Consider the following 21,021-nt stretch of genomic DNA (forward strand, 5'->3'; position numbering starts at 1 on the left):
AGATGGGGGAAATGGGTGGGGAAAGTGGGGAGATGCTGGTCAAAGAGTATAGAGTTGAAGTTAAAAGTATAAATAAGTCTAGAGATCTAATGTACAACATGATGACTATAGTTAATAATATTGTATTGAATATTGGAAAATTGATAAGAGAGTAGATTTCAGGTGTCCTTACCACCCACACAAATAAGGTAACTATGTGAGAAGATATGTTAGACTTAGTAAACTTTTTACTATTTGTATGCCCATGAAATCATCATGTTGCCTTAAATATATACCATTTTTATTTTTAAAAAAAGGAAAAAAAAACTACTACACTTTCGTGTGTTCCCTGGGTGCTACCTATCTCCTGTGGAAAGCATGGTGCCTTATCACATTCATTCATTAAAATACGAGTCAGGTATTATCAGTCTCATTTTTCAGAAAAGAAGCTTGTTTCTCAATGAAAGTAAGTAACACATTCAAATGGGGCTGAGTCAGGGTTTAAACCGAGGGCTGTCTGACTCCACGACCAGGGATCTTTCCATTGCACTCTGCAAATAAAAAATTCTTGATTCTTTATACAGGCTTGGGGCACCTAGGTGGCTCAGTCGTTTAAGCTTCTGACTTCGGCTCAGGTCATGATCTTGCAGCTTGGGGGTTGGAGTCCCGTGTAAGTGCTCTGTGTTGACAGTTCAGAGCCTGGAGCCTGCTTTGGATTCTATCTCCTTCTCTCTCTGCCTCTCCCCCACTCATGCTCTGTCTCTCTCGCTCTCTCAAAAGTAAAAATAAACGTAAAAAATTAAAAAAAAACCAACTTGATTCTTTATATAGGATTAATATTAAAGAGAACATCAGTACAAGTAAGCTGTTCCACAAGTTGGACTGGGGTTGAGAATGGCCCAAGTTACTAGCTACAAAGATGTGTTAGGCTATCACTGCAGAGAGAGGAAGAGACATTCAGGTTCAGGACATGAGTTAATCAGGTCCAACTGGTGTTTGCTGATGAGAGGGCACAATAGCAAAATTAATTCCAAATGCAATAACTCATAAGTAATTTACAATATCACTTTGTGCAACATTTCTCCGTTTCCTACTTCAGGGGAGGAAACAGCAAAGTAAAATCAGGTATTGCAACCACTCCAGATCCTAGAGAAGGGGACAGGGAAGGAAGTTCTGCTGTGTTGTTTACGACACCAAATCCTACTGGACAATAGAGAAGGGCAGATAGAGTGAGGTGCGGCTCTGGTCTGGGATTACATAGGGGACTTCATTGTAAAGAACCCAGGAAATGGAAAAAGTAGAAGGAAAGAGCTCATTTTTTTTCTATTTTTAAAAATATCATAATTAAAAGAAATTCTGATAATAAGAATTATTACATAATAGCTGGTGTTACATTTTGAGTGTCTTCTCCACATTTTAAGATGCTTGGAGTCTTCATTTCACATTTAGTTTAAGCTTTGCACCTTTCGGGGGAGCGCTTCATCTCAGGCGCCCGTGGAATAATGAAAATTATTGAAAACCACACGAACAAGGGGCGCCTGGGTGGCTCAGTCGGTTAAGCGGCCGACTTCGGCTCAGGTCATGATCTCGCAGTCCGTGAGTTCGAGCCCCGTGTCGGGCTCTGTGCTGACAGCTCAGAGCCTGGATCCTGCTTCCGATTCTGTGTCTCCCTCTCTCTGACCCTCCCCCGTTCATACTCTGTCCTCTCTCTGTCTCAAAAATAAATAAACGTTAAAAAAAAAAATTAAAAAAAAAAAAAGAAAGAAAACCACACGAACACAAGCAGGAGTGAGAAGTACCACTGGCTTTAGTCACTTTAAAAAGTCACAGTGAATAAATACTCTTTGAGCCCCTCCCATGTATGTGTTGGTAAACATACTCCTCAGACCCTTTGGGGGAGCACAACCATCTTGAAAATGTCTATCTGGTCAACTGGCATCATTCTGGGCAAGGAAATATTTGCAACCATGTGCTCGGCCCAAAGCTACCATGCATACTAAATGCCAGCCATCATTCTAGGGGCATCGGGGATCTATCTCTGGAGAGAACAGACAAAAATCCCTGCCTGCCCAGAACTCCTATTCTAGTGGGGAGAGTTAGACAACAAATACAACTTTTAAAGGACATTTTATAATATTATAGAAGGTAAAAATTCTGTCAATAAAACACTAAAGAAAGCTTACTGTATGAAGAATGAATTTTTAATTTTAAATACTGAGGGTAGGCCTGAGGAACATGGTGACAATTGATCAGGGTCTTGAAGGAAGTGAGGGAGCAAAACAGCTGGGGAGAGGACAAGTCCAGACAGAGAGGCCAGCTAGCATAAAAGCCCTGAGATGGAAGCATACCTGTCCAGGGATCTAGTCCAGGAATACCGAGGAGGCCACTGTGGCAGGAGCTATGTAAGTGAAGTGAGAGAAGTAGGAGCTGAGGCTAGAGAAAGGCAGATCATGTATTGTCCTTCCGGGCTATTGTATGGACTTTCGCTTTTGTTCTGATTGAGATGGGGTTCATCGCAGGGTTTTGAGCAGAAGAGGGATATGAGCTTCCTGTTGAAAGGGATTGCTCTGGCTGCTGCGTTGAGAAGAGCCCAGAGGGGGGCAAAAGTAGAAACAGGGTTAGGGCAATCAAAGTGAAGACATGATGCTAGGTTAGACCTGGGTGGTAAGAACAGTGGTGGTGCTAAGCAGTTGAATTCTCGGACTTCTTTTGAAGTAGAGCTAAAAGGATTTCCTGATGGATTGGATTGGAAATGCAAGAGAAATAGAAAATCAAAGATGATACCAAGGTTTTAGGCCTGATAGGAGTGAGACTTGAGTTTGGACAGGTTGGGTGGGGGACAGAGGGAGGACTCTCAGGATGTCAGCGTTGGAAATGTTCAGTGGGAGAAGCCCTATAGGCATCCAAGTGAGCAACTGCCTGAAGCCTGCAGTTCAGGGGAGAACACCCGGCTGGAGGTGAGATTTGGGAGTCGTTACCACATAGGTGGTATTTAGTGCCATGAAACAGGATGAGATCACCATGGGAGAGAGTGTGGATAGACAAGAGATCCAAAGTCTGAACCCTGGGCACTCCACAGCTCAGAGGCTGGGAGAAAAGAAGGGACAGGCAAAGGTTAGGAATGAAGCCATGAAAACATGGTGGTATGGAAGTCAAAACCGTTTCCAGGAGGAGAAAGTGATCAACTGTTAATTGCTACTGACTGTCCAAGTGAGGTAAAGACTGAAACACCTTTTGATTTGAGAGTTTGATCTTGGTAAGAAGAATTTGAGGGACGTGGTCAAAGCAAAAGCCTGACTGGAGTAAATGGGAGGACAGCACATGGAGACGGCTTTTGTTAACAATTCTTTGTTTTGTTTTTAAAGTTTATTTGTTTATTTTGAGAGAGTGCAAGCAGGGTAGGGGCAGAGAGAGGGAGAAAGAATCCCAAGCAGGCTATCAGTGCAAAGCCTGATGTGGGGCTTGAACTCATGAACCATGAGACCTGCGTGGAGGTCAGATGCGTGAGCCATTGAACCGCCCAGGTGCCCCTTGTTAAAATTCTTTACAGGCATTTTGCTTTAGCAGAGCAGAAGAGGGGCAAGTGGCTGGTGGGGGAAGTGGATTCAAGAGTTTTTTGTTTTTAAGATGGGAGAAGTAGCATGATTTTATGTTGATGGAGATGATCCAATAAAGGGAAAAAATTAATGTAGGAGAAGAGAGAACTGCAGGAGCACTTAACCTTTGGATTGGCCTCTGTATGTTTCTGTGGGGCAAAGAGCCAGGACCGGGTGGGGATGGGGTAGTTCTATAAAACACCAAGCAGTTCATAGATGAGTCTCTCCCTGAAATTAGAAATCAGGCTTTTTCTTGCACAAACGAAAAGTGCATTAAAGAAGCCATTTGTTGGGTGACTACTAGGGCCACTCATGGTGTCAGGTACTTTGCCTACATTACGCAAAACCTTATTAACCGACTTCCAGCATCAGTATCATTATTACTGCACTGTAGACCAAGAAACTGTTACTAGGAGCTAAAACAACTTCCCCCAAACCATACAGAGCATAAGTTAAATAGCTTGCATTTCATGGTGCTCTCTTCCTTGCTTCTGCGGGTTCCTCGAGGGCCGGCGGCCTTTATCTTTGTAACCCCAGAGAAGGGCTCCCGACTTGGCAGAGGCTCACATTACCGCGTGCCCAGATGGACCGCGGATTGCCCTGGGTCCATTTCGGTGCCTTCGTCCGAGGCACTCGATGGAGGCCATTCACCACCAGCATTGTTCTCATTGGTTGCAGCAACTGAGAAAAAAAAAAAAAAGTTGGAAAACAGAAACTTTCAAAAGAAATTACCGAAAGGAAATCAGAATTAGTTCCAATCATCAGCCCTTAGCTGAGGCCATTTCCCAAGGAGCTCGCAAAGCTGCTCTTCTGACGCATCAGGTACCTGCCCGCGGGCGAACTGTCGGGAGCAGGTGAGGTGTGGTCACCTGGAGTTTCCCAGTTGAAACTTCACGTCGGGCGAGGAAATCATCACCCGAGGACGTGTACCCTCCCGCCCTTCTTCCAGCTCGTAAAAAAAAAAAAAGAAAAAGAAAAGAAAAAGCCTGCCACAAACGTCTCTAGCGCGGGACTGTAAAGGCACTAGAGGCGGCTTTGAGAACTGGCGCCGGGAGCCGGGGCGAGCAGCCAGGCTCCTCCAGCAGCCGTGAAAAGCCCGAGTGCACACCGCCCGCGAGCTGGGCGGCTCACCGCCTTACCGCCTCGAGTCCCAGGGTGCCCGCCGTGGTGGCTGCGAAGGGGTCGGGGCCCGGGAGCGCGGCGCGCGGAGCCCACCACCGCGGCCGGAGGGGGAGCGCACTGCGTGGCGTGGCTCACCGAGCGCGCCTTCCCGCCCTGGCCGCCGGGACTCCGCCGCGCCGCAGCGCCAGGTGAGGAGGGGGGGCGGCGGCCGGCGGGCAGGAGGGGGCGGCACCGGCTCCCGGTGTCCGGGCCGCGCCCCTGGGGGGCGCTGCCTCCCCCGCGCCGAGTTGGTCGCCGCCGGTTGCGCGGCGGAGGGCTGGGGGCGGAGAGGAGGCAGTGGCCGCCGGGGCCGAGGAGGGGCGCGCTGACTGCGCACCGCTAGCCCGGAGTGGCCGGACGGCGGCGGCTGGAGCTGCGGCGGGGCCCGGCCTGGGGGGCCGGGGCCGGAGGGAGGGCGGGGGCCGGGGCCAGGCGAGAGGGCGGCGGGGCCGGTGGAGAGCCGCGGCTCGAGGAAAGATGAGACGGTGAGTGGGAGCCGGGGACGCGGAGTTGCTTTGCTTCTCTTGCAGGCTGTAGGGACAAAAGCCCGGGCTGGGGTTAGCGGAACCCTGGCCGCGCAGTTTGGGGGGCCCTGGACCCCGGTGGATGGCTGGACCCTGCAGGAGAGTGTCGGCGTAGGGGAGACTCTCACAGAGTGATTGCAGGGAACGGGCGGGATTTGGGGGGGCACCGGAGGCAACTTTTGCCCAGAACTCTGGAATGACCAAGGGGAGAGGTATGGGGATCTTCGGTGGAGAGCTGCTTTGTCGCGATGGGCGGAGGAAAGAGAAGGTCTGCTGCAGGATGGTGTGGGGCGCGGGATTCAGAAAAAGACCCCCCTCCGCCCCCAAATATCTGACTGGCTGCGCTTCTGATTCCACTGTTTCAAAAGTGGGGCTCGCAAGTTTGAACCGTGCAGAACCTCAGATTCCGATCTCCAAAAGTTTGTGGTCTGGCGGTCTCCGCAGCCCTGGAGACAGCGGCTGGAGGAAGCATTGGGGAATGTCCTGAACCCCTGTTTCACCCGCGTCGGGCAGGGCGGAGGCGCGGCTGAAATGTTTGCTGGTGCATTCAATAACTTAGCTCCAGCAGTCATCACTTTAAATTAAAGTGTCCAGGAGCTGGCTAACTCCCGCCACCGGCAGGCAATTAAAAGGCTGACAGGCTGTCCCTTCCAGGGGGGAGGTGTTCTGTTTGAAAGAGCTTCGGAAGTCCAACCTGCTTCCAGAGGCTGCCCATCTACCTTTCTTATGTGGAAGAGGGAACTGTGCCCGCAGCCTTTTAAATTGGTAGACTGGCCTGGGGCTGGAAATACTCTGGGCAGGCCCTGCCCTCATCCCTGGAAGTCTTCCTCCGGCAGCTCTGAAGTAGCTCTCACGAGTTCTAGAATGCACAGCTCATCACTGCCAAGCGCGGCTGGGAGTGGAACTAGAAGAAGCAGCGTACGAATGTGGATTCCTTTTAGGAGAAGTATTTGTCAGCCATATTTCCCTTCATTCTATAAATGTGTAAGTTGCGGACACTTCTTTTCAAGTACTGGAGTGTAACTTTGAGCTTCCTCGTTCGGTCTAATTTAGGTGTTTGACATACGTCCCTGAGATTCTGACTTTGTCTGAATTCAGCTGGGAGCGATCTAAATGAAGTTCAGTTTCAGAGGGTTAAACTTTTGCCCTGAGAGCACTTGAATTCTTGCTTCCTGGTAGGATAGCAACAGAGTAGTTGGATTTGGGATAAATAAACCTTTAGAGTTGCCCAGTATTTTAACAGAATGGCTATATCCCTGGTACCGTTGCCGTCAATTATGTAAATATTTGTTTGATTAAAGAGCTGAGTTCTTTGAAAAGTAACAGTTGTGTCTATTCAAGATTCCCTTTTCATATCCTGGACTTAGTTCTTTAAAAGCGTTTTTTTTTTTTCACCTTACATTTTTAATGTGGAAATGTAAACATTATATGTACTTTAGAAACTCTGTAAAGTTCTCAAAACGTGTATAACTGGCATTTCCTTTAAAACCAAGGAGAGTTGAGTTTTTGCTCTTAGTTGACTGGTGTAGCCTTCACCTCCTGAGACCCAGAGGTTTGCAAATCTCAGCCTTTCTCACCAATGGGAAAATGAGATGTTTGGTTAAGAGTACTAATCATTTCAGTTTGCAGCCTTCAGTCTGTTTCATGCAGCTGGCAACTGCTGTTCCTTTGGGCTGAGGACTGAAGGACTGTAGGGAGGGGGTGTCTCTTGGATGCCTGCTTAAAGTGGTGGAGGAAAAAGATACTTGGGGCATTGAGCTAAGAGTTTGCTAAACCCTATCTTAAAGGATATAGACCAAAGCCAAAACTCATTAGCATCCTTTGCGGAAACATTTTTTATTTACTGGCTTTGCACAAGAGAAGGAAGAAACAGCCAAAGTGCTTAAACCAACCATTGGTTTTCCTTATTCTCGTCAAAGCCCTATCGTGAAGTCTCTAGGCAAGGATTGTTTCTAGAGTGTACTAGGGAAGTTACTGTGAAAAACGTGATTCCTTAGGAAACTTTTAAAGAGCAGCTGAGGTTATGACTTTGTGTGCTAATTCTCCACCCTTAGCAGGGAAGCGTGCTATGAACGATTTGTAAAGGCTGTGCTTTGTACTTCTTCCAAGTGGAATACATGTGCTTTATAAACCCGACTGTTAGGTCTTGGTGTACTTTACTTATTAATAGTGTAAATGTCACCCATTTGAAACTAACAACAACCACAAAAATACTTCTAAGTGATGTGCATTATTTTAAAGCCCTGATATCCAGTATAGCAGTGGTTGGTTCTCAATTGGAAGTGGGGGTAGCTTTTGCTCCCCAAGGGATATTGGCTAAAGTATGGAGACATTTTTGGTTGTCCGTCTGGAGGTAGAGAACAGCCCACCCCCTGCCAACTGGGCTGACATCTATGGTGGGTAGAGGCCTCAGCTGCTATGTAATATCCTACAATGCACAGAACAGGCACAAAGAATTCTCTAGCCCCCAAAATCTAGAATACTGCTCCAGAATAATACACTAAAATACCAGAGTATTACCTCATGGGCATCTGTTAATAAGATTAGGGATCTTAATCTAACTTGGATCCTCAAGAAACCAACTGTGTTCTTGTTAAACACAAGAGACCATGTCATAGAAGTCTTTTTGTCAGCACCAGATTCTTTTGCCGTTGGCATTAAGAGTCTTAATATACCAAAGATGTGAAAGAACTTGTGTTCATCGACAACTTTGTTCACTTAAAAATCACAGAATTTGGGAGTATTAGACTACAGGGGAGCCTCAGAGATCACCAAGTTCCACCTTCTTATTTTATAGATGTGAAAACGGAGATGCCTGGAGATTAGTGACTCATAAGATCGCACATGAGTTTGTGGCAGACTTAGTCCTGGGTACAACCCAGAATTAGGGAGTTCAGCAATTGATGTTCAAGCAACTGTAATTTTTTTTTTATTAGTGGACCTGACCCTTTGTGAGCATTTAGAGGTACCATTCTTCATGAGGAAATAAATAAACCCCTTGGGGAAGAGTAACATTAGCCATGGTGACTGTGGAGCATATGCCTGGGTGTGTCAGCCCTAAGAAGGAGATAATTCCATTGTGTGATCTGTGACACTCTACGTCTGATGCCTACACTACCCTTCCCATGGCAGAGTGGGCAACAGATGGTTCCACAAGGCTAGCAGATGCTGCTTTTGAATCCAGGTACAAAATAGAAACATTTGAGATTTTCCATCCCTCCCTGCCTCATGGCTTAAGAGTAGAGTACATGAATGGAGAGGAGGGAAATGAGAGAGGCCTCCTGAGTATGAGGTTTGGAAAGCCACCTGGCATATAAGGAAATGAGCAGTTGTGGGGGCAATTCATAAGCTGATGAAATGGCTGTCTACAATAAGTAGGATTGCAAAGAACTTGGGTTAGGAATCTGAAGACCATTCAAGTTTAGCTATCCTTTGGGCAAGTAAGACAAAGTAATCCTGAGAATAAAAGGAATCCTCTAATCTGACTCCTTTGCCTCCAATGCACTCACTTGACTGGATAGTGCGGGGCCTGCAAGTCAAATCTAACTCCTATGCCACTGTTACTTTCTTATACCCCAGTCTCTACCATTCCATCCGTTTCCCTGATGGTGAAGAATATGACAATAGTGTAAAGCTATTGTTAATTTTCTGGGAGAGTTTAAAAAAGCATGGCGTTTGTGAATGGCTCTGTTTATAGAAAGGGGTTATCTCCGTGAGTTTTGAAAGATCAAAAAATTTGTGCCCAATCACTTACAATCAGTTACAAACATGTACTCGTACATTTACATTTCTATGAGTAGCCATTAAGCCTGTGATTAGGAATTCTAGGTCTGTGTGCTAAGTGTTGCTGCCAGGGTAGTTATAATCAATCCAAGTTTGGGAGGTTCTGGCGTTAGAGGAGACTGTTTTAGTATGCCTTTCTTGGGAGAGGTCAGAACTCTGAACTGTGCTGAGGTAAGTTCTTATCATCTTGATGACTAGCCAATGGGTGCACCTCAAAGCCAAGTATGTGGTAGTATATTTAGAAATGATTTGAAAGTGGTGACTTTTTTAAGGGGTCTGCGCCCTGCAGGTACTACAATAAAGAAGGGGGCAGCCTTCCCATGATCACCTTCCTTGTAGTTATTGTTGTTACTTTTGTTTCAGATGATGGGAGAGAAGACAGGCGTTGGCCTTGTTTTGTTTTTTAAATAACTGCTGGCTGGAAATATTTATTGGCATCTGAGTAATGTGACTCTTGTCTTTTGAAAATGAATAAGACCAAAAATGGTAGCTCAGGGTGTCACATCCCTTCAAGATAAACAGTTAGGCAAGAACTTGTCTTTGTCGCACAGGATTTGAATCCTCTAGGCGTTAATTTCAGTTGTTTTCGTGATATTTAGGGATGTTTCTTACATGTTGAAAAGAAGCTTTGTGCTTTATGTGCTTTAAAGGCAAGATTTTATCTATAGCAGCTAGTGGTCAATAATAGAAACCCAGGTTTAAAACTCATTTTATTGAGGTGTTGGTGGGAAAGCCAGTGTTTGGAGAAGCTTGCTGTACAAAGAAACAGATAAGTAAGATCTAGAATAGCAAGCAAAGTTACATGGAAACGTTTTGGAGAGTTTTTTACAAGAGCTATTTTTTTTTCTTTAGAGTGTGAAAGTTGATTTATTACACAAACTGCTGCTTTTTTCTTACTTTGCAAATGAAGGGGAAGGAAAAGTTTGTGCATGCCAATATTTAATATCGTTACCTCAAGCAGGGTCAGCCTTTTCTGAGACTTGCTGCTAAATCTGGAGTTCAGCAGAAATTAGTGTTGATCAGCTTAGAATATTTGGTTTACACATTGTGTGTGACTTTTCCAGATGGTAGTATGCTTGTGGAATTAACATATGGAATGGCAAAAAGCTAAAGGTTACAAGATTTTTCCTAGGTGTGTTTCTTGACCAGTGTACTGCTAAAACAAGGGCAGGTAAAAAGCAGAGGAAAGCCTGCTCCTGCATTCTTTTGGCCAGTTCAGACCCAGTGTGAATAGTGCTTCATAGCCAAGAGATACTCAGAGGAGACTGGGAAGTGATGTCTGGCTGCCACACTGCTTACGTCATTGCAGAAGTAGGTTTTCGAAAACAGCTTAAGATTTATTAAGGAAATTGCAAGCCATGGGAATGCAGAGCACATATTTCTTATACATCACGCTGAATCAAATACCCGTATTATATTGCATTAATGTAACTCTGACCAGGCCTTTGTCCCACTCTGTTATGCTGAAACAATTTACCACGCCCTTGGAATGTCATGAGCAACGGCACCGGTGCAAGCTTTTCCCAATTAGGTAGCTGCTACCTTATCACTAAAACATGTTTCTGTCCTTTGGTCATTTCCATGTCCTGCATTGTATAACTGGCACTCCTGTGTTATTTAACCAGTATCTATCTGTTGCTCCAGAAAGTTGGAGCAGAAAGAACACCCAATTCACCCTTACCATTTTAAATACGGGAAACCTCAGCTAACACAAGGTGAAGACAGGAGTGACTTGCTCCCGCTTTAACTTCTGTTGGTGATTTTGGCAGAACCAGGACTAGGACGGGTCTCCTGACTCATGTTCCTGGCAGTCTGTCCAGTGTTCTTTCTACTATTTTGACCATTACAATAAGAATAACACCCTGAGGAAACCATTTCCTTTATTAGGTCTTTTGGCCAGAGCTATAAACAACTGCATTGATTAAATTTAATTTAGTCAGTTGATTATAGATCTCTGGTTCAAGTCCTTTCTCTTTTGAGAAACGTATGGTCCAAAGGTAGGCATCAGGAGAGGGGAAAATTAAATGTCTTGTAATACCCATTCCCTGTAATCAACCATTAAGTAATGAAGGCATGGACTGTTTTGTTTACTTTATGGTATTTTTAAAATCCATCGGCTCAGTTTTTGAGTTGAAGGGAAAAACACAACTATGGAAGATGTGGTCCCCTTGTGTTCCATCTCTCCTGAGCCTACATGCTCCAACTATTCCCAGTTCGTAAGTTTTGGGTAAGAGAATGGGAAATGTAGTGTTTTGGGTTTTGGCGAGTGTTACTTTGGAAGATTACAAAATGACTCTTAAGAGAGTGTATTTTGATCGGACACTGGAATGGGGGGACAGGGTGGTGGAAAGATCAGAGTTTGGTCCCATAGACTCTCAGCTTCCAATTCAAGTCCCTAGGGGTGGTTTCAGGGCCAAGAGAGAGCATCTTTATTCCCTTGTGATCCTAGGGTCAATATTGTTCTTGTTGGAAATTGGATACTGGAGTACCCCTCTGCTTCAGGAAGTGGACCTAAAGGAGGGTGTACACACAGTCATGACCTCCGGTTTAGCTATTTTGTGACTCCCCCCTACCTCTCTGGTTTCATCTTCACTGTAGTGATCACATAATAGGAGGATTCTTCCAAGGTCTATAGTCAGAGTCACCTCAACCCAGGGATGAATTATTCCCATGATCAGAAGTAAGAAACATCTGGAAACACTGGATTTATTTGGGAAAATTTCAGGAATCTTCATGTTGACCGGAAACTGCTTTAGGATTCTATAAAGAACCCTAAAAATATGGGTCTATAGTTTCCTTTAACGCTCTCACTTTCAAAAAGGAAGTCACCTAATTTAAGAATCTACAAAGCATGTCAGTCTCTCTTAGCATAGATCTATAAAGTGTGAGTATTTAAGTTTTTTGAGGTTCACATTCCTCATTATATAGCAAGGTTGGCAGTTTTTGTGAATACTTTTACATTTTAACTGTCTGAAGAGATGGTTTTTCTTTGGGCACACATAGTGGTGAAATTTAGTTACTGCACCTAGCATTATCGTGCAAGCATTCCGAATATAACAAATGGCCTGACACTTGCAATCTGAACAGTGCATTTTTTCTTTCAAACTTCTCCCACATACTTAAAAGACTCAGGTTTTAGGAGCTTAATTCACTATGATAGAGGGTTAACATTTCATACTTAAAAAAAAATAAGCTAGGAGCCACCGATTTGACCCTATCACGTTTTGTAAGTGAGCCACTATAATTTTTAAGTCAGTATATGTTCATGTATTTTTATTCATATTGATTTGCAAAATGTATACATCTCACTTTTTAACTATTGTATTATGAGAAACTTTAAACATACCCAAAAGTTAACAGAATAATACAGTGAAATCTCATGTATCTTTCATATGTAACGCTAATCTTTGTTTCATGTGCAAACCTTACTTCTTCCCCCAAAATATGGATTGTTATAAACCAAATTGTAAACACTGTACTATTTCATTCATAAATAAATATATAACTCTAAAATATGTAACTCTTAAAATATAACTCTAAGAGATTAGGATTTTTTTTTTTAAGTTTATTTTGAGAGGGCAAGGGCGGGGGAGGGGCAGAGAGAGAGAATCCCTAGCAGGCTCCTCGCTGTCCGAGCAGAGCCTGATGAGGGATTTGAACTCACAAATCCTGAGATCAGGACCTGAGCCGAAATCAAGAGTCAGAAGCTTAACCAACTGAGCCACCCAGGTGCCCCAGAAAAGATAGGGATTTTTTTTTAAATGTAACTATATCATCAGGACACCTGAAAAAAATAGCAGTACTTATAATATCATCTGTGTTATTGTCAATGTTCAGAAACTCTCCTGAGTCTCTTTTAATCTAGTACAGTTCCCTCTCTGTCTTGTTCCTTTTTTCCCCTTGCCATATGCTGGTTGAAGACATTGGTTTGTTGTTTTGTTTTTTTTTTCCTGTAGCCTTTCTCATATTCTAGATGTAAGTGATAGCATCTCTGTGGTGCCGTTTAGTATATTCCTTCGTGTCTCTTATTTTAAATAATTGGAGACATCATGCTTTGAGACCTTTCCTAGCATGTCACCGTGTTCTACTTAATTTATTATAAATGTATGTAGTATATATATTATATATATACACATGCTTCTTGGATTATTATTGTCTCTCTTTTTAAATATTGCTAAAGCTCCCTTAATAATGGTGTAAACATACATGTGAGTCTAACTGATAAAAGTCACATCTTGGGGATTTAGGTAAAAGTCAGGAATTTTGTTGGTGGGAAGGGAATATGAATGGCCCATAGGTGTTTTGAGATTGTTTCTGCTTTGCCTCCTCCCTCTCGCCTTCCTCACTGGCTGGAGAGAGCTATCACAGGAAATCTATTGCCAAATTCCTTGGGGAGTCTAAAGAATATTTTAAAGTTCATACAAACAAGTCTTATTCAAGGAGCTAGCACAAAATTTTTTTAAGGCCCATAATTGATGTTTTACCCTCTTCACTAAGAGTCCTCAAAGATTTTTAGGGACGCCTTGGGTGGCTCGGTTGTTTAAGTGTCCAATTCTCGATTTCGGCTCAGGTCATGATCTCATGGTTAGTGAGTTCGAGCCCCGAGTTGGACTCTACCCTGACAGTGTGAAGCCTGCTTGGGATTCTCCCTCTGCCCCTCCCCTGCTTTCTCACTCTCTCTCTCTCTCAAAATAAATAAAATAAACATTAAAAAAGAGTCCTCTAAGATTTTTATTCCTATAAACACTCTAGACTTATTTAAAAGTAGCCTCTGATCATAGGAGATAAAGATCCCCATTTGAAGTATGGTATTGCTGTTGATGGTGATTACTTTTAGGAAACTTTGGATACCATCTGGAGTTCTCTTTTGGACAGAGCTTAGACTTCAGGACAGCAAGAGATGACAGAAGGGAATGGGAGCGTGAGGTTCGACTCCTTTATTGTGATAGGAAGAAACTGGAACTCTTTTTAACTTTCTGTCCTCACGTCTTCCATCTGCGTTAAATGTTCTTATTATCCCCTGGTGGCTCACCACTGCTGGCTGTGCTCTTTCCTCCCTGCAGCCCCATTTCATGCTTTTGTTCTTTCTTTAATGGTTTCCCTGACCTCTTTGTTTAGGTGATTTCAGAATATAATAGAATAAAACTTCAAATGCAAAAAACAAAAGCAAACCTAGAGAGAAACTGTGTGATCAGTGTCCTTTGAGACCTGTCAGCCATTCCAGTGGTCCTCACCTTTCTTCCCAGCCCGGCTGTGGGCCACCCTGACACCTGGCCAATTCTGAGGATGCCACAAGTTGCTTGGGTTCTGGAGAGCCTGTTCTGGCAGTCACGAAAAGCCTTCATGCGTTTTAGGCTGCCCTGGGCATGTGGGCAGCATGCGTCTGTCTCTGCGTGTCTGTCAGGGTGTGTGTGCGTGTCTGCACACAGTAAGATTTACAACCGCCTGTGAATAGGTTCAGTCTGCAAGGACAAAACAGCCTCCTTATTCTGCCATTAAAATACATGTATTCCTAATCGCTTCTCGGCCTTTTGGCTAAGATCAAGTGTAAAATACATGTATTCCTGTGGAATTGCTTTTTTTTGTTTGGGATCTTTCTGAGAGATGAAAATAACCTCCTTGGAGATTATCAACCTATCTAACATGTGTCTAGTGGATAATAATTATTTTGTTCAAAGAGGAAGATCTTTAAATATTAAGTTTATTTATTTCTTTTGAGAGGAGGGGAGAGGGGCAGAGAGGGAGACAGAATCCCAAGCAGGCTCTGAGCTGTCAGCACAGAGCCCGACGCCGGGCTCCATCTCACTGAACTCAGGAACTGCAAGATCATGGCCTGAGCTGAAATCAAGAGTTGGATGCTAAATCAACTGAGCCACCCCGGCGCCCCTAGGAAGATCTTTAAATGACAAACATGGAGCAAGGGAAGAGTGGGAATTCATTTGCTGCTATGTTTACTTACAAAAAGAACAAGAAGGGTACTATGCCCCCCTACACAAGTGTTTTTCTTCTCTGTGCTAGGATATAAAATCTTGAGTGAGGAAGAAGAGTTGAACAAAGTTAAGAAGTGGGATGAGTGAGTGGGAGATGAGGATAGGTTGAGACCATGACTTGGGGATGCTTGCAGAAAGTGTATGGGAGGCGTCTACGAAGGAGACAGGATCTGGGGATATTTGCCAGCAGGAGGTGTTTGCCAGTGGGTGTGGGGCTAAGCAGAGAGGTGAGGCTTCTTTGCACAAGATGGACAAGGACGAGGAGGATTTAGTGATGGAAGGAAATATTTGTGCAAAAGGAGGGTATGTTTGCGGAAGGGAGAGCTGAGAGGATTGAAGATTTAAGCGACGATGATGTTTGGATTAACAGAGGATAGGGGAAATGGCTGCTTTGGGAGTTCTGAAATGAGAATATTGCTAGAGAAGGAAATGGTTCTTCCTGAAGCTTCTAATTAGCCCCCCCCCCCCCTTCATCATGTTTTCTTGTTGGGATTAGTGGAAAAAGAAGGAGGTTTTGTATCCATTGTTCTCCATTCTTAAGCTTCCAGTTTGGGGCTGAAATGAATTCCCCAGGTTTCCCTTTTCGTCCTCTAAAAGTTCCCCTCAGGGAAAAAAAAAAAAAAAAAAGCTCCCCCTCAGGCCCCATCTGCTGCCACAGGAATACCCCTCCTCCCCTGAATTCATGTAAAGAATGGCACTACTTCTGAGGGACTGCTCCAAGCTGGTGTCTGAATTCAATTACATGTCATCAGCACGTGCTTTATTTATAACATCACCATATTGTAAACATTAGCACTGAAAGAGACCAGCCTGTGGACCACCAGTGGTCTGGGAGAGCTTTGAAACCAGTGTCGGCCACTGTCTGCGACAACATATGTTCCCAGAGCCAGCGCCTCTGCTTGGAGGGCCCGAGTAGGACACAGTAGAGACTCAAACTTTTTTATTAAGTGGAAATTTTAACGTGTACCCTCCCGATTTTAGGGGGTATTCTTTTTTCTGAATTTGCTTCTGTAATCTACATCCTCACCTTTTCCCAGCCACTCTGCAGTTCACCTGCTCTGCTCGGGCAGGTCTGCTCTGATTAATCCCCACTGTTCTGGGTGACCCTACGAAGTGTCTGTGCATGGCAATGTCAAATGACAAGTAACGTGTCATATACAGCGGGACTCCTGCAAAATCTTTTGGGTTTCTGGATAACTGCATTTATATGGACCGGACTGTAAGTCCGGCTCCCTTAACACAAGCCAATGCAGCAGGGTGCAAGAAACACAACACACGCTTTGCTTTGATTTCCTTTTTTTTTTTTTTTAACCCTTTGATCGCCGGGTGTGTTTTCAACCTCTTGACACCAAGATCCTGTAGCTCTGGCAATCTCAATGCTGTCAATTCACTGTAGGCGACATAGTTTGAATGAGATCAGCTCACTGTATTGAGTGTAAATGGCGCTGGAGAATTCTGTTTTAAAACAGATACCAGAGCCATGTGTCAGAGAGAAAAGGAGCTACCAAGACACTTAACCAACATGATCCTTGAGATTAGTTTTGCAAGTCATTTTCTTCTCTAGGGAAAACATACTGTGAGTTTCCGTGGTGTCATCCAGAGATCTCTTCATGTCTTCTGGCATTTTCTAATTGACGATGAGCTGAAGTACATTTCAGGTGATAAAATAACCAGAGCTCTGGGGGGGAGGGGGGATTAAATTTATGGATTGGAAAGTAAACCGAAACATTTCAACACACATTAACTTCTTTCCTGTTTAGACTTCCCGGTGTTGTCTTTTCTCTCAGATGGGCACCAGATGCCTTCTCCCTTCTCCACGCCCATTCTGTGGATCCGCGTGTAATGTATGTACTTGTGAAAGCCCTCGGGACTCTTTTGCTTCTACAACAACAATGCAGTGATTTTTATAATTTCCCTGAGACTTCTTTTTTGTTGACATAAAATGTACAAGAAACCCAAAATAAACACGCAGAAGCCAGGCTGGAAACAGGGTCCTCCTCGCCTGCCTCCCCTCTTACACATGTTAACACAGATCTCTCTCCTCTGCTGCCCTCTCTCTTGCTCACCGCTTTGGCACACCTCTCTCGTGGTGCTTCCTAGTCCTTCCTCGTCCCGACCTCGGCAGCAGTCTCTGATGCATCCGTCTGCAGTGTTCCCATGTCCCACCGCTCCTTCCCCTCATCGCCAGGGAATTCATCAAACCTAAACTCTTCCAGTGTGTTCTCCACCTTCCTGCCCCCCCCCCTCCTGGCTCCCCCTCCTTCAAAGCGCATATTGGCTCTACGGGTCTCCATTCCCCTGTGCTTTCCCCATCTCTAGGCCCACACTAACGTGATCTCACCTGCAATGAAAAGTATACTCTGGAAGTAGGGAAGGGGAAGGGTATCACAGCCATATTATCATGCCTGGGGTCAGGAAGGGCACCCGCTTATCCTTTACCTTTTGAGTTGAGTGGGTTGGCGGCATTAAGAGATAACCAAACTGAGACAAGTATACATATCACTCAACTCTGGCACGTGGACAAAGCTTTGGGAAAACGAGTAAGTTCCATATTTGTGTTTGATGATGTATTTTCATATGCACAGCCTTTCACATATCCTTAATAGACCTAGTGAGGTTGAACAGAAAAACTGGGGTGTCAAACACGAATATCCTTTCAGATATTCTCTGGAATGTGCGTACATCCAAATCATGTTTAACTTTCCCCTACAAGTATGTATGGGGGAGAAACGTTGCATGTTTCTCAGTTGTGGTTTCTTATTTGCAAATGTCCTGCTTGTCTCTTCCCTGGAGTCTGTAAAGCTGATCTTCCTTCAGCAAGCGCTGCTTTGCAGTACTTTGGTGTTGCATTTTGTTTGGTCAACCAAACTGTTTCAGTAATTACACTTCTTGATTTTTAAAAAAGCGTGTGTGAGGAAGAGAAGGGTATCAAGTATGCAACCCTGCAGGTTAGGAAGTTTCATATTCTACAGTTTTATTTGCCCAGATAAAGAGGGAAAAGAATTTGTGAATATTTTATTTGGGTGATTAAGTAGCATTTGCAGCTGCAAATAGGCTCAAATAGAGTAATATATTTTATAATCTAAAATGACATCAGGGGCGCCTGGGTGGCTCAGTCAGTTAAGCGTCCGACTTCAGCTCAGGTCATGATCTTGCAGTTTGTGGGTTTGAGCCCCACGTCAGGTTCTGTGCTGACAGCTCAGAGCCTGGAGCCTGCTTCGGATTCTGTGTCTCCCTCTCTCTCTGCCCCTCCCCCACTCACACTCTGTGTCTCTATCTCTCAAAAATAAGTAAACATTAAAAAAAAAATTTAAAAAGCAAATAAGTAAAATCACATCATTATCTTATATGGCTGAGTCAAAAAATAAACTTTTATTCATACCAAAATAGAATTTATTTGTTTTATACAGACTGGCCTGACTAATTTTATTAGGAGAAAACAGAAAAACTATACTCTTTTAAAAAATTAAACTTTTAAGGATCCATTTTGATATTAAGTGTTAAGCCCTTCGGCTCTGTGCTGTTAACAGAGTAAATGTTTAAAATGCAGCATTTGGGCTCACTGTTTAATTTTTGACTTCTGTTTAATCACATGTGCCCTGGCTTGCTTTCCAGATTGCTGTCTCCGCACATTGTGGGAATTCCTCTTCTAACTTAGCTCTGTTTCCTATTTTGTATACATTATCTTTAAACCAAAGTCACCCCACTGACTTTCATTCTTTTCTTGTCTATTCTAACATCTCACTTAGAGATTTCCTTTTGTAGCCTTGTCTAAAATATCCTAAATGGTTGGAGGATTGCTTTCCAGTTTAACCTACTTCTAGGGTAGGCAAATGGCTTGGACCCTTGAGGGCATATCTTACATGGTGGTAGAGATGAGAAAGAATTTAGATCACTATGAGAGAAAAATGCATGGTTATTAAATAGAGTTCATCCCAGAAGAGGTACATGCTAGAAATTTTCAAAAAGGACCATGCCATCCAAAATAGCTCTTTTTCCTTACATGATTTTTGTTATTAATTCTGTCAGAGACAGGGCATTTGCTGCATGTACCAGTGGTCTAATCTCTAATGGGCTTGAGATTTTGCTTATACCCTTAAAATCACAGAATTTTAGGGGCATCTGGGTGGCTCAGTCGGTTAAGCGTCCGACTTTAGTTCAGGTCATGATCTCGCAGTTCACAAGTTCAAGCCCTGCATGGGGCTCTGTGCTGACAGCTCAGAGCCTGGAGCCTGTTTCAAGATTCTGTGTGTCTTTCTCTCTGCCCCTCCCCTACTCGTTCTCTCTCTCTCTCTCAAAAAATAAATAAAAAAATAATTTTTTTTTTAAATCACAGAATCTTAAGTGCAGAAGTGGCCTTATGCTACCTTTGGGTAGTCCTCACCAGATTCCCTTTCCTTCAATGAGACATGAGTTTTTTGTCATTTCTTTCCACCATAATTTCCACAGGCTGCCACTCTTACTGAGTTAATCCCCTCCACGCTCCTTTACCAGTGTGTCAATCAGTTCTTTATTAAGGCATGTGTCTTAAGAGCAATCATTTGTTCATATGAGTGTCTCTCCCCTTGGACTATAAGCCGTGTAAGGCAGGAAGTGGTGTCTGACCACATACTTCCCAGTACTCAGCTTGAGAGCCTAGTTTATGGTAAGAACTTAAGGAAGATTAACACCTTCCTGGTAGCAAGCAACTCCCAAATCTCAGTGGCTTAAGACCATCTTGGGCTGGCAGGGGTCCTGTTCCATGGTGTCCTCACTGAGGGGTACAGACTTGGATGGATGCTAGCCGTCTCAGCAGAGGGATGGAAAGAGTGAATCATGCCCCAGCTCTTAATGTTTCAGCTTGGAACTGACGTCTCACTTTCTCTCCTAGTTCCTTGATCAAAGCCAGAGACATAGTCGTATCCCAATGTTACGGGGTGTAGAAGAGCAATACTGCTTTGTTTCTGACAGGAGGAGAACAGGACCGAATCAATATCTGACACACGATGGGCACTTAAGAGCCACCTAAGGAATGAAGTACCTAAAGCTTTCTGTTGGGATTTTAATTTCTTTCTGTACAGTAAGCAGAACCACTTCAAGTATGTATCCTGTCAACTACAGTTTTTAGAAGATGAGGATACTAATATTATTGTCCCAGCTGTGTTCAGCAAACTTGTGGGACTTTTTCAGTAACCACTCTGTTCACTGTACTCATATCAGGAAAATTGTTGTGTTGTTCAGATGAAGAGAGTACGAAATGGGTAAATTTGCACAATTAACATTTTGCCTGAGTCATTTAGAACAGAACCTTTTTTTTACAAGAGTTACGATCTCGCTCAACAGCTCAACAAGAACTTAGGAAGAATGAGGACCTAATCAATTTAAACATGAAGTATTTCTGACAACGTTTTAAGTTCTATTTTGCAAATTTCAATTACATAATAATGTTTTCAACTGTAATATAGTCACCATGTTTTGCATTACATCCCCAGACATCCAACTTAAGGCCGAAAGTTTGCACCCTTTTACCAAGTCATTTACAACTTGAATGCTCACACACACATACGTGTGAGGTGGTGGGTGTGTTAACTAACCAGATGGTGAATGCTTTCACAACATATATGTACATCACATCACCACAGTGTGCCTTTTAAATATCTTACAATTTTATCTGTCAATTGCACCTCAAAGATCTGAAATAAAATAAAGTAAAATACATGCAAATTTAAAAAAGAGCAGTATTGCCACAGATTATATATACTCTAGTATTTTACACTAAGTATTTTTTTCCTCCTTAATTGTCAAAACAACTCAGGTTGTATGAAATGTGGAAAGTACAAACTAGTATGAGAGTGAATTAAAAATCACTGGTAGGTATGCCTGGGTGACTCAGTCAGTTGAATGGCCCAACTCTTGATTTCGACTCTTGATTGATCGTGGGTTGTGGGATTGAGCCACTCTCAGCATGGAGCCTTCTTGAGATCCTCTCTGTCTCTCCCTCTGCCCCTC

General features: G+C 43.7%; 1 protein-coding gene across 3 annotated transcripts in view; it reads left to right on the forward strand.

Moving 5' to 3' along the window:
- Window positions 1–6,210: 6,210 nt before the first annotated feature.
- The window catches only part of PHLDB2 (pleckstrin homology like domain family B member 2), a 110,152-nt gene continuing 95,341 nt past the window's right edge, over window positions 6,211–21,021 (forward strand). The window contains exon 1 of one of the 3 annotated variants that reach the window (XM_042999009.1): window positions 6,211–6,244. In XM_042999009.1, the coding sequence (XP_042854943.1) occupies window positions 6,241–6,244 (4 nt within the window). In that variant the 5' untranslated portion in view covers window positions 6,211–6,240. The remainder of the gene's footprint in view (window positions 6,245–21,021) is intronic. The other 2 variants (XM_042999010.1, XM_042999011.1) reach the window with 2 other exon arrangements.

The sequence above is a fragment of the Panthera tigris genome, chromosome C2, assembly GCF_018350195.1.
Source record: "Panthera tigris isolate Pti1 chromosome C2, P.tigris_Pti1_mat1.1, whole genome shotgun sequence".
NCBI classification, from domain to species: domain Eukaryota; kingdom Metazoa; phylum Chordata; class Mammalia; order Carnivora; family Felidae; genus Panthera; species Panthera tigris.